The 16315-nt window shown below is 44.8% G+C and overlaps 1 protein-coding gene across 7 annotated transcripts in view; it reads right to left on the bottom strand.

Moving 5' to 3' along the window:
• Window positions 1-16315, bottom strand: part of LOC108942122 (IQ motif and SEC7 domain-containing protein 3-like) — a 73422-nt gene that overhangs the window by 17531 nt on the left and 39576 nt on the right. For 5 of the 7 annotated variants that reach the window (XM_018765252.2, XM_018765253.2, XM_029251613.1 and 2 more), the window contains exons 4-7: window positions 10326-11416; window positions 3423-3584; window positions 1267-1389; window positions 336-502 (exon numbers count right to left, since the gene is read on the bottom strand). In XM_018765252.2, coding sequence (XP_018620768.2) covers window positions 336-502; window positions 1267-1389; window positions 3423-3584; window positions 10326-11416 — 1543 coding nt within the window. The remainder of the gene's footprint in view (window positions 1-335; window positions 503-1266; window positions 1390-3422; window positions 3585-10325; window positions 11417-16315) is intronic. The other 2 variants (XM_029251611.1, XM_029251612.1) reach the window with 2 other exon arrangements.

The raw sequence follows: 16315 nt of genomic DNA, 5'->3' as shown, positions 1-16315 counted from the left end.
AATTGTAACGGTAAACGTCTAAAATCCCAAGCAGAAGTGTACCTGCAGCTGAGAATTGTTGTGCTCTGTATCTTTTTTCCACTTGTGGCTGCCAGCTGTTAGATGTTATCCAGTGAAAGGGCTGTTTTATGATGTCATGTAATATACCTTGACTTTAAAAATTTGGCAGTGATGTTAAATATTTAAAAGTTACCCTGCAAAAGCAGAAATTTATTCAAAGGGATGCCAGTTAATTAAGGTATATTGTAGTTTATTTTATAGATCCCATAAACAGCGCCTTTAAATGGATTACAAGTTGTCAGTGTTTGAAGGCTCCCACCCTCCACTGAGGATACCTCTGAGATTCCTGATAAAGTCCTCCAGCATCATCTTGCGGTCCGGCTTGATGTTGGGACTGTACATGTCAGTGTTGAGAAGGATGATGGCAAAAGCCAGGATGAAAATGGTGTCAGGATTGTGGAACTGTTGCACTATGTCCGGATTGCACATACAGTAACGCTGGCTGTGAACAGAAGAACATATTGTGTCATTCATTCTTCCATCCATCCATGCATTCATCCATGAATTATCAACTACCCTTTGCCTAGTGCAGGTCTGGTGCTCTGGAGCCTATCCTGGAAACTTAGGGCATAAGGCATGGTACACATTGAACAGGGCACCAGTTTATTATTATTATTATTATTATTATTATTATTATTATTATTATTGCAATTTGGACTGCTAGTCATTCCCCCTTCTTTTGCTATAAGAAGTTTTACAAAGGCTAAGAATGTGCCATTATAAGAGGATAGGATCAAACAGCACCCCGATATGCAAAAAATCTTTCCCACAGTGCAGTGGATGGAGTGCCTTTGTTCATGCAAGACCAACCATTACGGTGATGCATAACTCCAGAAGAGGCAACTTTCGGTGTTATTGCACACCAAGCCTGTCATTTGAGGATACAATTATATTTTTACTTCCAGGAGCTGATTCTTTTTGGAGGGTGATGAATAATTCATGACGTACAGCCTCGTTGTTACATCACTTGAACAGCAACTGAGCAGCAAGGTTTCTCGCAGTCTGAATACTCATCCGCACCCCAAAAGCTTTGTCTTCAATCCCTAATAGAATAAATGTTTCAAGTCCAGAGCCAGCATCAGTAACTCCAGAGCTTTAAAGTCCCATACAAGAGTGATCAGAAAAGTCAGGCAAGAAAGAGTCCAGAAGGTTTCCTCAGATTTATCAAAGATCCTTGTGGGGATCTGATCTCCAAGGGTTTCCCACCTGAAAGCCTCGATGAGTCGCTCCACCTTCTGCGCTTCCCCCTGTACCCGGATGTGGGCCTGGAACTTGCGCAGGGCCTCGTCCAGTTCCATTCCAGAGAAGTCCATCTCGTCCACCACACAGCTAGGAGAACATAGGAGAAGTCCATTTGGGCTTCAGAGACATGAGGAAATTGTTCATCACACTTTACATCCTTCCCCAGTGATGTCACACTTATAGATACACAATGTAAGGAACATCTACTGTTTTAACTCAGCGTGATCACATAAGCCTGTATCTCAAAGTAATTTCCATGCACGATTAAATATCTGCTGTGTATTCCGCTGGGGAAAAATCCATCTGTTGTGTTTAAAAGCATCATCCACTAAAGCTGTGACCAAATCCCTGGATTTCAAATGATCCTGTGATCTTGTTTAACATTTAATATGGTTTAATGTCGTTTAGACGTCAATACGTCCAGGTCTCTTAGAAATAAGGACTTGTAAATCCTTGAGCCAACTGTGAACGTCAGATACCATACTTATTTAATACACTGAAGGATCATTTTGCATCAGTTCCTCTAAGTGATAATGTGAAGCGCTTGTCTGCTCCCACGGGTCATTTGTGTAATAATGATTTGAGCGGCAGGATTCAGCTGATCATGCAGATGTTCCCAACACTGTCAGCGGCTCAGCCAGGCTTTGCTCAGGCATTTCTTAACACGACTCGATGTTTTCCGTCCTCTGCAAGATAAACAATGCCTGAACATCTCCCACTGTTTATCACCGTTCCACATGTTAAGAGCTGAAAACATTTACAGAGGAAAAAGGCGGCCAAGTTCCAACACGGTAAATAAGAAATGGTCCCTAAGAGAATTACTCAGCAGCACTTTACCCAGAAGGCCTCGTTTCGCTCAGAGCTCCGAGCCAAAGAGTCCAGGTGTGCGAGGTCAGCGGCGACCCAGAACATGAGTCCCAGGTGGGGCTCCCCTGCTCAGATGGAGAGCTGGGCAAATGTAGCGTGAACTCTCATACGCCTTTTCGAAGAAGGGCGACGACTCGACGGCGTCAGTCATGCATACGCAGAACCCAAGGAGCATGAAGTCCACCGTTGCTTGTTTTACCACGGTTCTGTTCCCTCGAAGCATTAGAGGAAAAAGTAAACACGGGAATACTGCTGCACCGTGAGGATTTAGCAGAAGCGCTGCATCAGGAAAGATGCTCTTGTAATGGAGTTGTGGGTTATTTAGGCTTAGATCCAGAGGCTGCTCAAAGCCCCTGAATGGGCTCTTCTAAGCATCAGATAGCAGCTCCAGAAGTAAATGTCAGTCTCGCTTGTAACAGTCCTTGGAGATATTCCCCTTGAAAATGGGCTGCGAATGAGAGATGTTGCCGAATGCGGGATCAGACCTCGGCTATTAATTTCACATCCTATTTCACTGAAACCTGTGTGTGCTGTGGTACAATCCCTGCTTAATGCGCCACTTATGAGGAACAGCAGCAACACGGAGGACGTGGATTCCCGATAACACGGAGACCCGCCACTTGCGTGTGGGGGCGGTAGAATGTAGTGAGTGAGGTGCATTGATTCCTACTAAACACATTTAGACAGATCACCACCAGTGACAGTACATGTAAATTGTGTGTTGATATGCAGCCCCTCCCCTGACACCCAAGACCCCCCAACATATTAAACTATACTGCGCGCTTGTGCATTTTGAAGTACTCATCCAGACTCTAAAAACTGAAAATTACATGAAGATGATTTACTCGTTTGTCTACGCCTCTTTTTTAATGTTTTTGCGGGATATTTCAAAAAGCACTGCAATCTCAATGGGATTTAACTTGGATTAAAAAAGAATGAATTCATAAAATTAAAGATCACAACAAAGGAAGCTTAAGAAAGCACTTCAAATGTGGGTCTACTTTTTCTGTCCTCGCCTTGTACTTCCTTGCGATTAAATAATGAGGTTTTAAGAGAGGAAAGAAGCTCATCATCCAGCCCTTTGAAAACAGCTTTTCGAATTTATTGGCTGCATTTCGGAACAAGGTTCTCCTACAATCCTCACGCTGCACCCGTACCGACAGGGTAAAGGTGTAAAGGTGTCCCTGGACTGAGCATGAGGGGAATTAGGGAGGGACCTGTCGTGCTCCCTGGGCAGGTGACCCGATACTCACTCCAGCACATCCCTGTTGAACTGTTTCTTGCTGTTTCCCAGGAACTCGCCGATCATTTGCCGGCTCAAGCCTTTCCTCTGCAGCAGGAAGTGAGCCACGCCTATTGGCGTGTCTGGGATGAAGCCCCGAGAGATGAGGAACTGAATACCCTTGTCAGGGTTGCTGCAAGGAAGACAGGTAGAAATAAAATGCCTGGTCATCATTTAGCGACGTTAACTGTGAACATCAGCAACTACACTCACGTGCTGCTTAACAGCGTTTCGCTTAACCATTGACCACATATACAACGGTGGTCCCAGAATATTATAATGGAGCTGAAAAATTCCTATCGACTTGCGACGTCGTAGCCATCGTAACGCAACGTGTTACTCACATGTTTGTGGTGGTGCTGATGTAAACAACCCTACTGCCCTGCCAGTCGTATAAAGGTATAGTACATACAATTACCATTCACATGAGCACACAGGACAGGGTGTGTCCCCTGGTCATGTATTGAGCAAACAAGTGCAGTTATTTGCAGCACTTTGGTCCCAAACCTTCACATTAACAGGGCGACGACTGTATGTAGCAATGTTTAGAAGTTAAAAGTTGACCCCTAGTGGTTTACGCCTTTGTACCACCAAAACAATTAAAAAAATTAATGTCACTAAATCACTAATTAAAAAACCAACCGCTGACCGCTTTCAAATTATGACAAATTTTATATCATTCAGCTGTGTTTTAGGGATAATATTTTCTTCCCACAGTAGATTTCATTCTGCAGAAATGCTGCAAAATTATTCTAACAAATAACCTGCTTTGCAGAAGTGAAGTTTTTCCGTACAGACTATTTATAGGCACATCAAACATGCAGCACAGTGCTGTACCGGGCCTGACAGCATAATGCATATTCCCTGTCTTCAGCCCATTACCACAAGCCTTACGTAAGGGAGACATGCCCATCACGTTCGATGGGCTCACCGAAAGGAAAGGCAGGGCGGCGCTGTTCTAACAGTGGTGCTGAACGGTCCGCTCAGCACCATCCAGGGCACGATGGCCAAAGCCCATCCCCTACATGGGATTTGGCATGTTTGCACTCTGAAGGCTTGGGCTGGGGTCAGCACTTGGAAGACTGATTCCAGAGCTTGGGCGGGGAGCGACACTGAGCCATGAAAGTGCTGTGGTCAGCCGCAGTGGCTCTCATTTTTCTTCCCCACCCTAAGGTCGGGTTTCAGCCGTCCAGTGTCAGGACACGTCCGTTTCCGTGCGCAGAAGATCGCGGCCGACCCATGTGCCACTGTCCCACACTTCTCAGTGATGTGGAGCTAATATGTGAGCGAGCGAGGGCCGGTTGTCCCAGTTGCAGTGTCCCAGATCACTCTGCAGTGTCATGTAAAGTCAATGTAAGTACCCTGGATGTGTTCTTTTCATGCAGGACACCGATTAAAGGTGTACACGTGTGACCTGAAGGTTGTAGTTTTGCACAACTTTCCTGCTGTGCTATTCTTCAAGGAAGGTTAGTATTAGCAGAGATACTTAAAAGTTTTAAATTCCTTTAGGTGAAAAATAACAGCAGCAATAATAATAATAATAATAATATGTCCCTCAAGTTTAATTCTAAGAGCACTTTTTTGAGTGCGTCCATCATAAAATACATTTAATATCTAAATCCTTCAGTCTCACTTCAGGAGGTGCTGACCCTGGACAGCCTCCTCCCCTCCTCACCCCCTATGGCCCCACTGAGTCTGTCTGTCAGTGTCCATGACCTCCCCTAAAGAGACAGTACTGCCCCATTCCGGACACTTTTCCAGGAATGTCCTCCTGGGACTCATTTCTCCTCTTGCCTGTGTCAGAACAGCATCCTGGGAGGAGAAGCATCACCCGTGGCTTGACTGACGGAGCACGAGGAGTGTATGTGAGCATCAGGGGAAAAGACAAGACAAGCTCCGCTTATCACCCTGAGTCTCCTGTGAGAGGCTGGGTTCAACCGGGTCAGCATCCTTACCCTTCCAAAGTGTCACTTTTGGTCTGTGTGTCTGCGTGTAGAACCGAAAGGGGGTAGATTTGGTCTTCAGTCAGATCCTTCTAAAGTGAACCGGTAGTGGCAGATTCATAAAGCCAGCCAGTTCCTTCAATATTTAAAGTACAAAAAGTCACAAGTGAGGGTTCAGACTGGGTGAAACAACTTCCCAGCACTTGGCAGGAAAGCAACGCAGATCACGGAAGCATTTCACTGGAAACTGTTATTAAAAGGCTTCTGCACCACATAAATAAATCAGGTTACACTTCACTGGGGCCGCAATGCCGACTGCCACGTAAAAAATGAAAGCTGGCCACGTGGCCGGTCAACCGCTTTCTTGCTCACAAGTTGTAACGCGTGTCTCATGTCCACGCTGCCAGGGAGACATTGTTCATACTGAGAGGAGTGCTGGGGCCATCAGAAAGAAAATACATTCCCCGGCTGATTTCCTTAAACAGACCCTCCCACAGGACAGACACCAAACAAAGAGAGGTCTTCAGGACTACATTACCTCCTGCCATTGATATCATTTGATCGAGGAGTCTCGCAGGCTGCACGCTAGCCGCCTTTGCCTACGGCTATGTTTTAAAAGTACAGGCTGTGCGTTCTACCCGACACCTAGTGAGCCAACGCATAACGCTCTCAAGAGCTAGAATGAACTGCAGCTCTTCCATGCGTGCTTACAGCGGCCTCCCCAGTTACTGATAGATGAACAGCTATATCATTAGCAAAAAAGGAAAACAACAGGCTTTTAATCAAATACACTTTTCAAAAGAAATATTAGAACTATCGATTTTGAAATGATTGGATGCCCTGTTTCAGATTCTTAGTGCAACCACCTCTGGCACAGATAACAGCACAAAGCTTTTTCCTTTCATTTTCAGCCAGGTTGGATGTGACCTTGGGACCATTTCTTCATGCAGAACTCTTCCTGGTCCTGCATGTCTTTAGGAGCACATTTATGAGATACGCTAGTCACTTCAAGCGGGGTGTGGTAGCGCAGCGGGTTTGGCCAGGGCCTGTTCTCGGGAGGGTCTGGGGTTTGAGTCCGGCTTGGGGTGTCTTGCGATGGACTGGTGTGCTGTCCCGGGTGTGTCCCCTCCCCCTCAACCCCTGTGCCCTGCGTCGGTGGGTTAGGCTCCGGTTCACCATAACCTCGCTTGAGACAAGGGGTTTCAGACTGCAGGTGCACGTGCTTCTCAATTCAGACCACAGGTTTAAGTCTGGTGTCTGCAATGGACAAATGTTGACTATGTTTTCTGCCAACCTTTATTCAATCCGTTCTGAGATGTATTTGGGGTAAATTTTAAGCTGGAAGGTCCATCTGCATCCATGTCAATCTTCCTGCCATTATCAACCGGGTTTTTTACCGGTATATGCTGATCCTTCATGAAGATTATTCTCCTATTGCCTTTAACAAGGATCATAGGACCTCCTGCAGCGAAACAGCCCTATAGCATCAACAGTCCATCACTATATCTCACTGCTGATATGGTGTGTTTTCTTTTTATGCACCACTCTACTGAAATGAAACACACACCATGTTAGTGGCCAAAAAATGTCATTTTGTTCACATTTATCCAAAGTCCAATTAGGACAGCTAGTAGCACAGCGGTTAGAGCTGCTACCCAAAAGCTGCAGCTTCAAATCTCACCTCGGTTGTAGTACCCATAAACAAGGTATTTACCCTAAGTTGCTCCAGTAAAAGGGGGTGCGGTGGCGCAGTGGATTGGACCGGGTCCTGCTACCCAGTGGGTCTGAGGTTCGAGTCCTGCTTGGGGTACCTTGCAACGGACTGGTGTCCTGTCCTTGGTGTGTCCCCTCCCCCTCCAACCTTATGCCCTGTGTTACTGGGTAGGCTCTGGTTCCCCGTGACCCTGGATGGGACAAGCGGTTCAGAAAGTGTGTGTGTAGGGGGCGTGGTGGCACAGTGGGTTGGACCTGGTCCTGCTCTCGTTGGGTCTAGGGTTTGAGTCCCGCTTGGGGTGCTTTGCGACGGACTGGCGTCCCGTTCTGGGTGTGTCCCCTCCCCCGGGTAGGTTACCGGGTAGGCTCCAGTTCCCCGTGACCCCATATGGGACAAGCGGTTCTGAAAATGTGTGTGTGTGTGTGTGTGTGTGTGCTCCAGTAAAATTACCCAGCTGTAAAAATGAGTAAATAATTGTGAGTACGTTAACATTGTAAGTTGCTTTGGAGAAAAACGTCAGCTAAATTAATAGAAAAATGTAAGTTTGCATGCAAATAAAAAATATTTTAAAAAAAGTCATTGGTTACAAGTCCCAGTGGTGGCACTTTCTAGCTGCTTCAGTTTGTTCCTTGTTGCCAGGAAGGAATTTCTTCTGGCAATTCTTTCAAACAGCATGTCAGCGTAGACTTGGGGAGCTCAAGATTACACAAAACAGGACTGCAGCCGTAATTCTTGGACATTTCTCTTCTCTCCATTTTCATAAATGTGTCTGGACACTTCTGTCTCTTTCCCAGTTAGTTAAACACTGTTTCTGTGATTTTTTGCCTCTTTATAATCAGCATAACTGTACTAAGTGGTATTAAAAAGAGAAATAACACAGGGGTTCCTATAATGTTTCTAATATTTCTGAAGGAAGCACTGATCTGCTTAGTTACGAATGTTCATTTTGAAAGAAACGTATGAGCCTGAGGTTTTCCTGATATTACTGGTACTGACATTTTGCTCTCTGCACTGCTTGATTTATGCCACCTATTTGTTCAATCTTTATCAATGGTGCTAGTAATTTTGGAGGGCTCTGTACAACTGATCAAGAGTATGGTTTAAAGAAAATGCTACTTTATTAAAAAAAATCTATTTTTCTGCATATTCTGTGATGTTTCCATGAGAGACATGAAAGCAAACCCTATTTTATATTTAACTAGTTTACAGAATATTGAAAAAATGGCATGGATGTTCTTTATTATTATTGTTTATGGTTCTGCAGGTGCTTTGTGTTGCTGGTTTCCTTTATTGTAGTCTGGGCATCTGTCTGTGTTGATTTTTTTTCTTTTTTACATTTACATTTATTCATTTATCTGACGCTGTTCTCCAAAGCGACATGCATCTCATAGAAAATAAAACGTGTGCATTACATTAGCAGGAAGAGAGTCATAGATGTAGATGTGTGACTCTAAAGTACAGTTAATTTTTTTTCACCATATGAACCAATGTTCATCACAAAAGTAGCTGTAGAAAACTTTATCAACAATACCTGATCACTTTCCTAGTAATTTTTTTTAAAATACATTTAAACATTTACATTACATTATAGAAGTAGCTGTGTAAAGGTTTATCCGGGCATGATCTTAAAGTTATACCGCATGAACATTTACACCTTACATGAACTTCAGAGATCATGGGCGAAGTGAGTCTGGAAGAGGTGAGTTTTAAGACCCTTTTTAAATGTAGAAAGAGTTTCTGCAGTTCTGAGTGAGAGGGAGAGGTTGTTCCACCACAGTGGAGCCAGAACCGAGAACAGGAACTGTAAATAGCAGTTTCCTTCTTTACACTAGAAGGGTCCAACTTGAGGCAGGGGGCGCAGGGGCACAGGGGCGCGATTGCGTAGCGGGTTTGGCCTGTGCCTGCTTTCTGGTAGGTCTGAGGTTCGAATCCTGCTTGGGTTCCTTGCGACGGACTGGCATCTTGTCTTGGGTGTGTCCCCTCCCCCTCCAGCCTTGTGCCCTGTGTTGCCGGGTTAGGCTCTGGCTTGATGCAACCCTGGTCGGGACAAGCAGTTTTAGACTGTGTGTGTGTGTGTGTGTGTGTGTGTGTGTGTGTGTGTGTGTTGGTCCAACTTGAGGGTATCTCTCATCTGTGTGTGCATAAATACAGCCAAGTGTAATATTTTTTTTCCCTCCAGCAACAGGACGACAAAAAAATCAGTAGTGTGTCCTTACTGCAGCGATGGCCACGTCACGGTTACATTGAAGTTAGTGTTCAGAACACTGTGAGATCAACATGCTTTGCTCACATATGCAGGTGCACCTGTGTCATAGACACTTGATGAAATTAAGACAGATGAAAATGATACCTGTTTGATCATCCAGCATTGAAGCAGCCTTGGACAAAGGCCTGAGTCAAATAAAAGGTAATTATCATTGAAAATCCTGCTTGCTTCTTCTACTGTGTGAATTAGAGCATAATATCTAATCACTGAAAGTGTGGCCAGAAAGAGCAACTGAAGTGTTCGGACACTCCTTGTACAAACACATACTCGTATGAAACACATAGGTCCACCAAATCCATGTTTTTGTGCCTCCCAGTGCACACATTAAGTAAAACACAAATCATAGTATCAGTAAATAAAAAAGATGGTGCTATGTGTGAGAAGTATCGTCTGAGAATTGTATGGCAATGAGCTAAATGAGCTGGTCACTCATTGTGTTTGCAGCGATTGAGAGACTCTGTGGCCTTCAAAGCCTCCCGGGACATTATTTCCCCCGACATCTGCTCCAGATGAGCGGCTGTAAGTGCTTGTCTGGCTTTTCCGCTCCGAGGGTTTCGCTAAATCTGGCTAATCCCCAACGTGTGCGTTGGAGCACCCTGCAGAGCTACAGCTGAGTTAGCAGCAGGGTGCTTAGCACACAGTGTTGCTGGGGTGCTCACATGGGACACCACTGGGCCTGTACTGCCTGCAGCTCACGGGGCTTAGAGGATGTTGACCCTTGAAGAACATCTCTTGAATTCCACAATGAAAATTGACTTTACTAGTTGCAGAATTGTGGACTACTCCAGAAAGAGATAATTTTGGCACTCTTTCATTGACACCTAAAATTCAGCCTCCTAAGAAGGTCCCACATTCAAAACGCCAGTTGAAAAGTGACTTCAAAAGCGGATGCACACCTTTAGTCATAAAAGAGTTGACACAGAGCAGACGGCTCTACACTCAACTACTCACATGTTGAAGAGGTTGAGGCCAATCCTGTAGAGACGCTTGCGCATGACATCAGTGGAGAGGGTGGGTGACTTGCAGCTGGCCGGATTTTCGCAGTGGTATCGTGGTAGGCTGAGGATCATGGCCTGTAGCGCCTCCTTGGAGGAGACCTCGGAGGCTGACTTGGCAGAAGTTGAGGTGCTGCTGCTGCTCATCTGTTCGGAGCTGTTGTCTGCCGTCTCAGACTCAGTGCGCTTGATCTCCAGCACTTCCTGGTGGGGCTCGGTCATTGTTTCTGCCTCCGCCTCCACACCAACCCCAGTCTGCGTGGTGTTCGGATTCTGCACAGCTATTGGTTGCTCTTTACCAGGCTCCTCCTTACCGCTCAGCGGTGGTTCTGGGAATTCAGTGTTGCTCTGCTCTGTGTTTGAGAGGTCCTTGGTAACCTCATGCTCTCCCACTGGGGGCTCTTTGGTTTCCTCAGGTCCTTCCTGTTGTACACAATTACCCAGGGAGACAGAGGTGGATTCCATGACAGAGGAGGACACATGGAAGTTCTGGTTGTCGATCTGCACCGTCACATCACGGAATGCCATCATCAGCTTGCTGGCACTGCGAGGTAGGCTCCCCGTGTTGTCCTCCTGGTTCCCTTCATGTACTACAGAATCTCCATCAGCAGCCCCAGAGGACCTTTGACTAAAAGTTTCAGTAAATTGGTAGGCACCACCATCCTGTAGAGAGCACATGGTCTTCTGGCTCCAGGTGCTGAGGGCCTCATCTATGGATTTAGCCAGGGACTGGACCTGTTCATTGAAGGAATCCTCCAGGTCAGTTAGGGTGCCACCGACTGTGGTGGGCAGTGAGGGTGAGCGCACCAAGGGTATTCCCACAAAGTTGTAACCCTCCACCAGGGCCTTTTCAGCAGAGAAGTTCTCGGTGTTCTGCACACGCACCTTGCGCATGGAGATCCGCCGCGGCAGACGGCTCTCCAGCAACGAGTTTCGGATCTTCTCAAAGTTCTTGCTGAGCTGGTACTGACGAAAGGCAGTCTGGATTTTGCAGGCTGCACGGCGGGAGATCATGTGGCCTCCATATTTGTGCTCTAACATTTCAATCTGTAGGGGAGACAATGGATGAGAAAGGGAAAAAAGATGGAAATCAATGTCTAGTAGAAGAAAATGATACAGACAGGAGGTCATCTGCTGACCAGGCAGGAAAAAAGAATGTTTCCACCAAATAAACATGCCCTGCAGTAAGGCTCGATTCCTATATATAACAAACACTATTCCATCTTACACCGATTACAACGGTGTGCTTAATTCAGAGTCCATGTAGTTTCTTCTACCAAGCAAGATTAATGTTTTGGTTGTAAAAAACTGCTTGGTCTTTTCATCTTCACAACAATACCCTGTGTAGTCAGCAATATGAGGCTTTCCATAAATTCCACACTCAGCCCACAGAATAGAAGTAAATCATTTGATGTTGGTTACTGGTAAAAACTGGGAATACAGAGAGAGTATAGATGGTCTGTAATGGTGATGGATACGGTATGATAGTGAAGCTGTACACAGGATGCACCAATATGTCACAACACACTTGTGGTCCAAGCCATGGTGGTATCCCGCATGGATGATTGCAACTGCCATCTGTTTGCTCTTCTGGCCTCTGCTCTCAAACCTATCCAGTTGATACACAATGCTACTGTACAAGTTGTGTTTGCCCCACCAAAGCGTTCCCATGTATTTCCCTTCCTCGTCTCCCCTGGTTTCCTGCAGCTGCCCTCATCAAGTTCAACACTCTGGTCACGGCTTCCACAGGTCAAATGAGCTTAACTCCAAAAGTTACTGGACCTCACCACTTGCTGCACCCCTGCCAGACTGCTAAGATCCTCCACCTCTGACCGCTTGGAGGTCCCATGCACAACAGGTCCAAATTCAAAAGCCCAAAAGATCTCATTTTGGGTTTCCAGTGTGGTGTAATGACCTCCCTTTCTCAATGAAACCTGCTGAGGAGACATTCAAGCAGGTCTCAAAACACGTTTTTTGGACCCTCTTCAGTTCCATGAACGTTCACTACCTTATCTGTTTCTTAAAAAAATTGTATTCTGTGTCAGTTCTGGGGTGCGGTGGCGCAGTGGGTTGGACCGCAGTCCTGCTTTCCAGTGGGTCTGGGGTTCGAGTCCTGCTTGGGGTGCCTTGCGACGGACTGGCGTCCAGTCCTGGGTGTGTCCCCTCCGGCCTTACGCCCTGTGTTACTGGGTAGGCTCCGTGACCCCGTATGGGACGAGCGGTTCTGAAAATGTGTGTGTCAGTTCTGTATGCATCCACTTGTGTACTGTATGTACTGCATACTGGCAAGATGAGTCATACTGGACTAGATTCATTCATTTAATTGATAGGTTTCTCCAAAGTGTTTCGCTACTTACACCGATTCACTCATTTAAACGGTTGGGTCATTTTTACAGGAGCAATCAGGGTAAATACTTTGCTCAAGACTATTACAACAAGAGATGAGATTCAAACATCTAACCGCTGAGTCCAGAGGCAGCAGCCCTAACTCCATAATTAATTGATTGTACTTCAAGAATCCAGTGTCAGCATCTGTGTCTCTCCATCTGCTGGTGAAATGCACTTTTGTTCTGTCTGAGTTGTATGTCGCTTTGTAGAAAAGCATCTACTAAATGAATAAAAGTAATGCAAGACCTCCAGTGGCCAACACAGAGGGTTGGATGGAGTGGTAATGAGCACAAAGCTCATCGCTGACCTCCTGCAGGAGTCTGAACGGAGAGCTCCAGAGATCAATAAACCCTTTGGTTCACCAGAAGAAAACTTAATCTAAGCTCTGTTGGCCGGTTCATTGTGAAAACTTTATGGTTTCAATCTTTGCTTCTGCTAGCCTCTGGGAGCTGGAAAGACGAATACCAGGAGTGCTGGGATAATCGGCCGCCTAGCAGCTTGCAAAATGTATTTAAAGAAAGAGTGTCTGAGAAGGGAATATTAACAGATAACACCTCGCTGGGCCTTGGTTCAGGGAACACAGCAAGTTTGGGAAAGGAGACATTTCTCTCCACAATAACCCAGCTCTATCCCCTGGCTGGTATCCAGAACATCAACATCACAGTCGTCCTTCTCACCTGCCCATCTGACGGTCTTCGGACCTGAATCAGAGAGCTTTCTGAACCTTACAAATGTTTCACAAAGTACTGACCTCCTGAGAGTGCTATAGAGGGATTTTCTGGCCTATGCTCTCTTTGCCCCCCCCCGATCTGTTAACCCTTCACTTGCGACTATCCAGCATCAAACCACAGCTCTCAGCTACGTAAAAGATGCAAATAGAGCACAGAAAGTTTGCTGATGGCTCAGAGCACAACCCAAGGCATTTTGTAAAGGCGTCACATCACTGAAAAATGTATAGTTTTTGAAGTAGTCAAACATTTGGCAGGTCATAAATGTGGCTTCAAAATACAGTGCAGACATTTTCTGTTCTAATTTAGGCAATAGCTGAAAATGACTAAAAATTTAAAAATCTCCAGAAAATCCTATTAAAAAGGTGATCTCAATACTGAGCAATAGCTTTTGAAACTGATACTCAAGTGGTTCATGTGGCAATGCAGGGAGTTCTATTCAAAAACACTTTACCTCCATCACTAGAGAAATGCATTTCGTAAATTCCTCTTGTTGGGTTTTTTAATTACTGTAAATAAATCCACCGAGATCCCAGCTGCATAGAACACAACGCTGACGTTGAATGTACTTACTATTATTGTACCAAAGGGAAATAGTTAACAGGCCATTATTCTTCCATATGCATTTGAGAATTGCAAGGCACTACACTGCAACAAAAACATTTAGACCTCGTTTTTTTTATTATTGCTTTAATTATTTATTCAGTAGTTCATAATTGAACACATTTTTTTTATATTGATATCTTTCCAGGTATCTTTTACTATCTGTGTGTTTTGCATTTACATTTGGCCTAATTGAGTGGAGTGGAGTGGAGTGGGGTGGGGTGGGTAGAGAGGTGCAGTGGTGCAGTGGGTTTGGCCTCTGCCTGCTCTCTGGTGGGTCTGGGGTTCAAGTCCTGCTTGGTGTGCTCTGTGGTAGACTGGCATCTCATCCTGGGTGCGTCCCTTTGCACCCTGTGTTGGTGGGTTTAGCTCCGGAACCCCGCTTGGGGCAAGCGGTTTCAACCAGTGTGTGTGTGTATAATTTAAATCTGCATTCCACCTAGAACACAGTGAACAAGTGACCTGAAATCTGACAGTTTTCAGAAGCATAAGAAATATAGACATAACTTCTGTTTAGGAATAGCATGAATTATACTGGGCACCTGGTAGCATAGTGGTTACATTTGCTGTCTTTGAACCTGAATGTTGCAGATTTGAATCCCCTCTCCAGCTGTAGTCCTCTTGAGCAAGGTATTTACCCTACACTGCTCCAGTAAAATTACTCAGCTGTGTAAAGGGGTAAATAATTGTCAGTTGCTTTGTAGAAAAACTGTCTGTTAAATATGTGAATGTAGTATTTTATCGCCATTGAGCCAATTTCTTGCTGAGTGGTACTCTTGAGTTATTCTCTGCGAGACAAAGTGATGCTCCTTTCAAAAGAGAAAAAAGAAAGGTAAAGTTGAGTAATAGTGCTTTCAGGCTGAGAAAGCTCAGTGACACTCTGCCACACAGCCATCCTGAGTTTCAGCTACCTTACTGGTGTTCACTTGCATGTAGGGACACTTTTCATTTGCAAAAGTCAGCTGTATTTATACTTGACTTGTCTCACTGAATGGAAAATTGGCAGCTAGTTTAAGAGAACAGACTGAAGTTCGGAGAGTTCAGACGGGGTTCTGGGGGGGTTCACATAGAGTTCACATAGAAGGGGCAGATCTGCCCTCAACGTCTAGACAGGCTAGAAAAGGGATGTTTCACAGCACGGCCACACGGTCACGCGGCATGACGTCCCCTGCAAGTGTTTCTGAGCTGCCGCACGCTTTCCAATGTTACAACGAACCAGTAGCTCCACATGGACAACAAAACAAATTTTTCGCTTGTTCTTTTTATTTCCATCAAATATTAATTTGCTGAACATGTGCTAATGTTTAGAGTTGGCACATGGAGAAATGTTGACGTCAGAGTGCCATTAAAAGTTGATAGATCTCATCTTCCCACAGCTGGGAGACAAGGCTTGTCATTTTCTTTTCGAAGAATCTGTAGATGAGCCATGTTTGCCTTTCATTGCACTTTCTTCCATCTATACATTGAGTGCCAGTCATTCCACATAAGAAGCATATGCAGGTGCAGTATGGTATGAATGTCAATATCTGGATGTACATATAATGAGTAAAAGGTGTTTCTTCTGCTTGTTTGTTTGTTTTTTTTAATGCAGGGTGTTAATTCACCTCAATATGTTTATTACTGCCTTGCTGTGTGGATGAATGGACTGATCTATGTGTGGAGCTCCTTATACTGTACAATGAATTGAGACGCAAGTAACAGTACGCTATTTGCATACTGGACGTGTGCAGTTTCCTCCATTAAAATTAATGTCTCTGAATAACAAATTAGAGAAACGAACAAAACTGCAGATGCAAGACTACAATAAAGAGCAAAACACTAACTGCTTAGTGTGAATAGCTAGACAATCACAGGCATCAGGTGATGTAGTGGTTTGAGCCCTTGTTCTTTAAAGACCCGGGCTTGAATCCCAGCCCCTTCTGCAGTGCCTTTGAGCGAGGTATTTACCATGATGTAATAAAAATTACTCAGCTGTATGAACTGGTAAATCATTATAACTTATTTCCTCATCAGTTTGTGACAAGTTTTTGTTCTTCACAAACATGCAAACGAAAAACTTTGAATTTTAATTAAAATTCCGTTACACCTGTCAAAATTTTTAAAAATGCCTTTATAATGTACAGTACTGCATGTTATAAGTTATCCTCGACAACTGTTTCAACCAAATAGAGGATATTAATAATCAGGGCATCTACATATTTTATCATCACACATTACAGAAAATATT

The sequence above is a fragment of the Scleropages formosus genome, chromosome 5, assembly GCF_900964775.1.
Source record: "Scleropages formosus chromosome 5, fSclFor1.1, whole genome shotgun sequence".
In the NCBI taxonomy this organism is placed as follows: Eukaryota; Metazoa; Chordata; class Actinopteri; order Osteoglossiformes; family Osteoglossidae; genus Scleropages; species Scleropages formosus.
The sequence above is the reverse complement of the archived record's forward strand: the minus strand, read 5'-3'. Positions and strand labels throughout refer to the sequence as shown.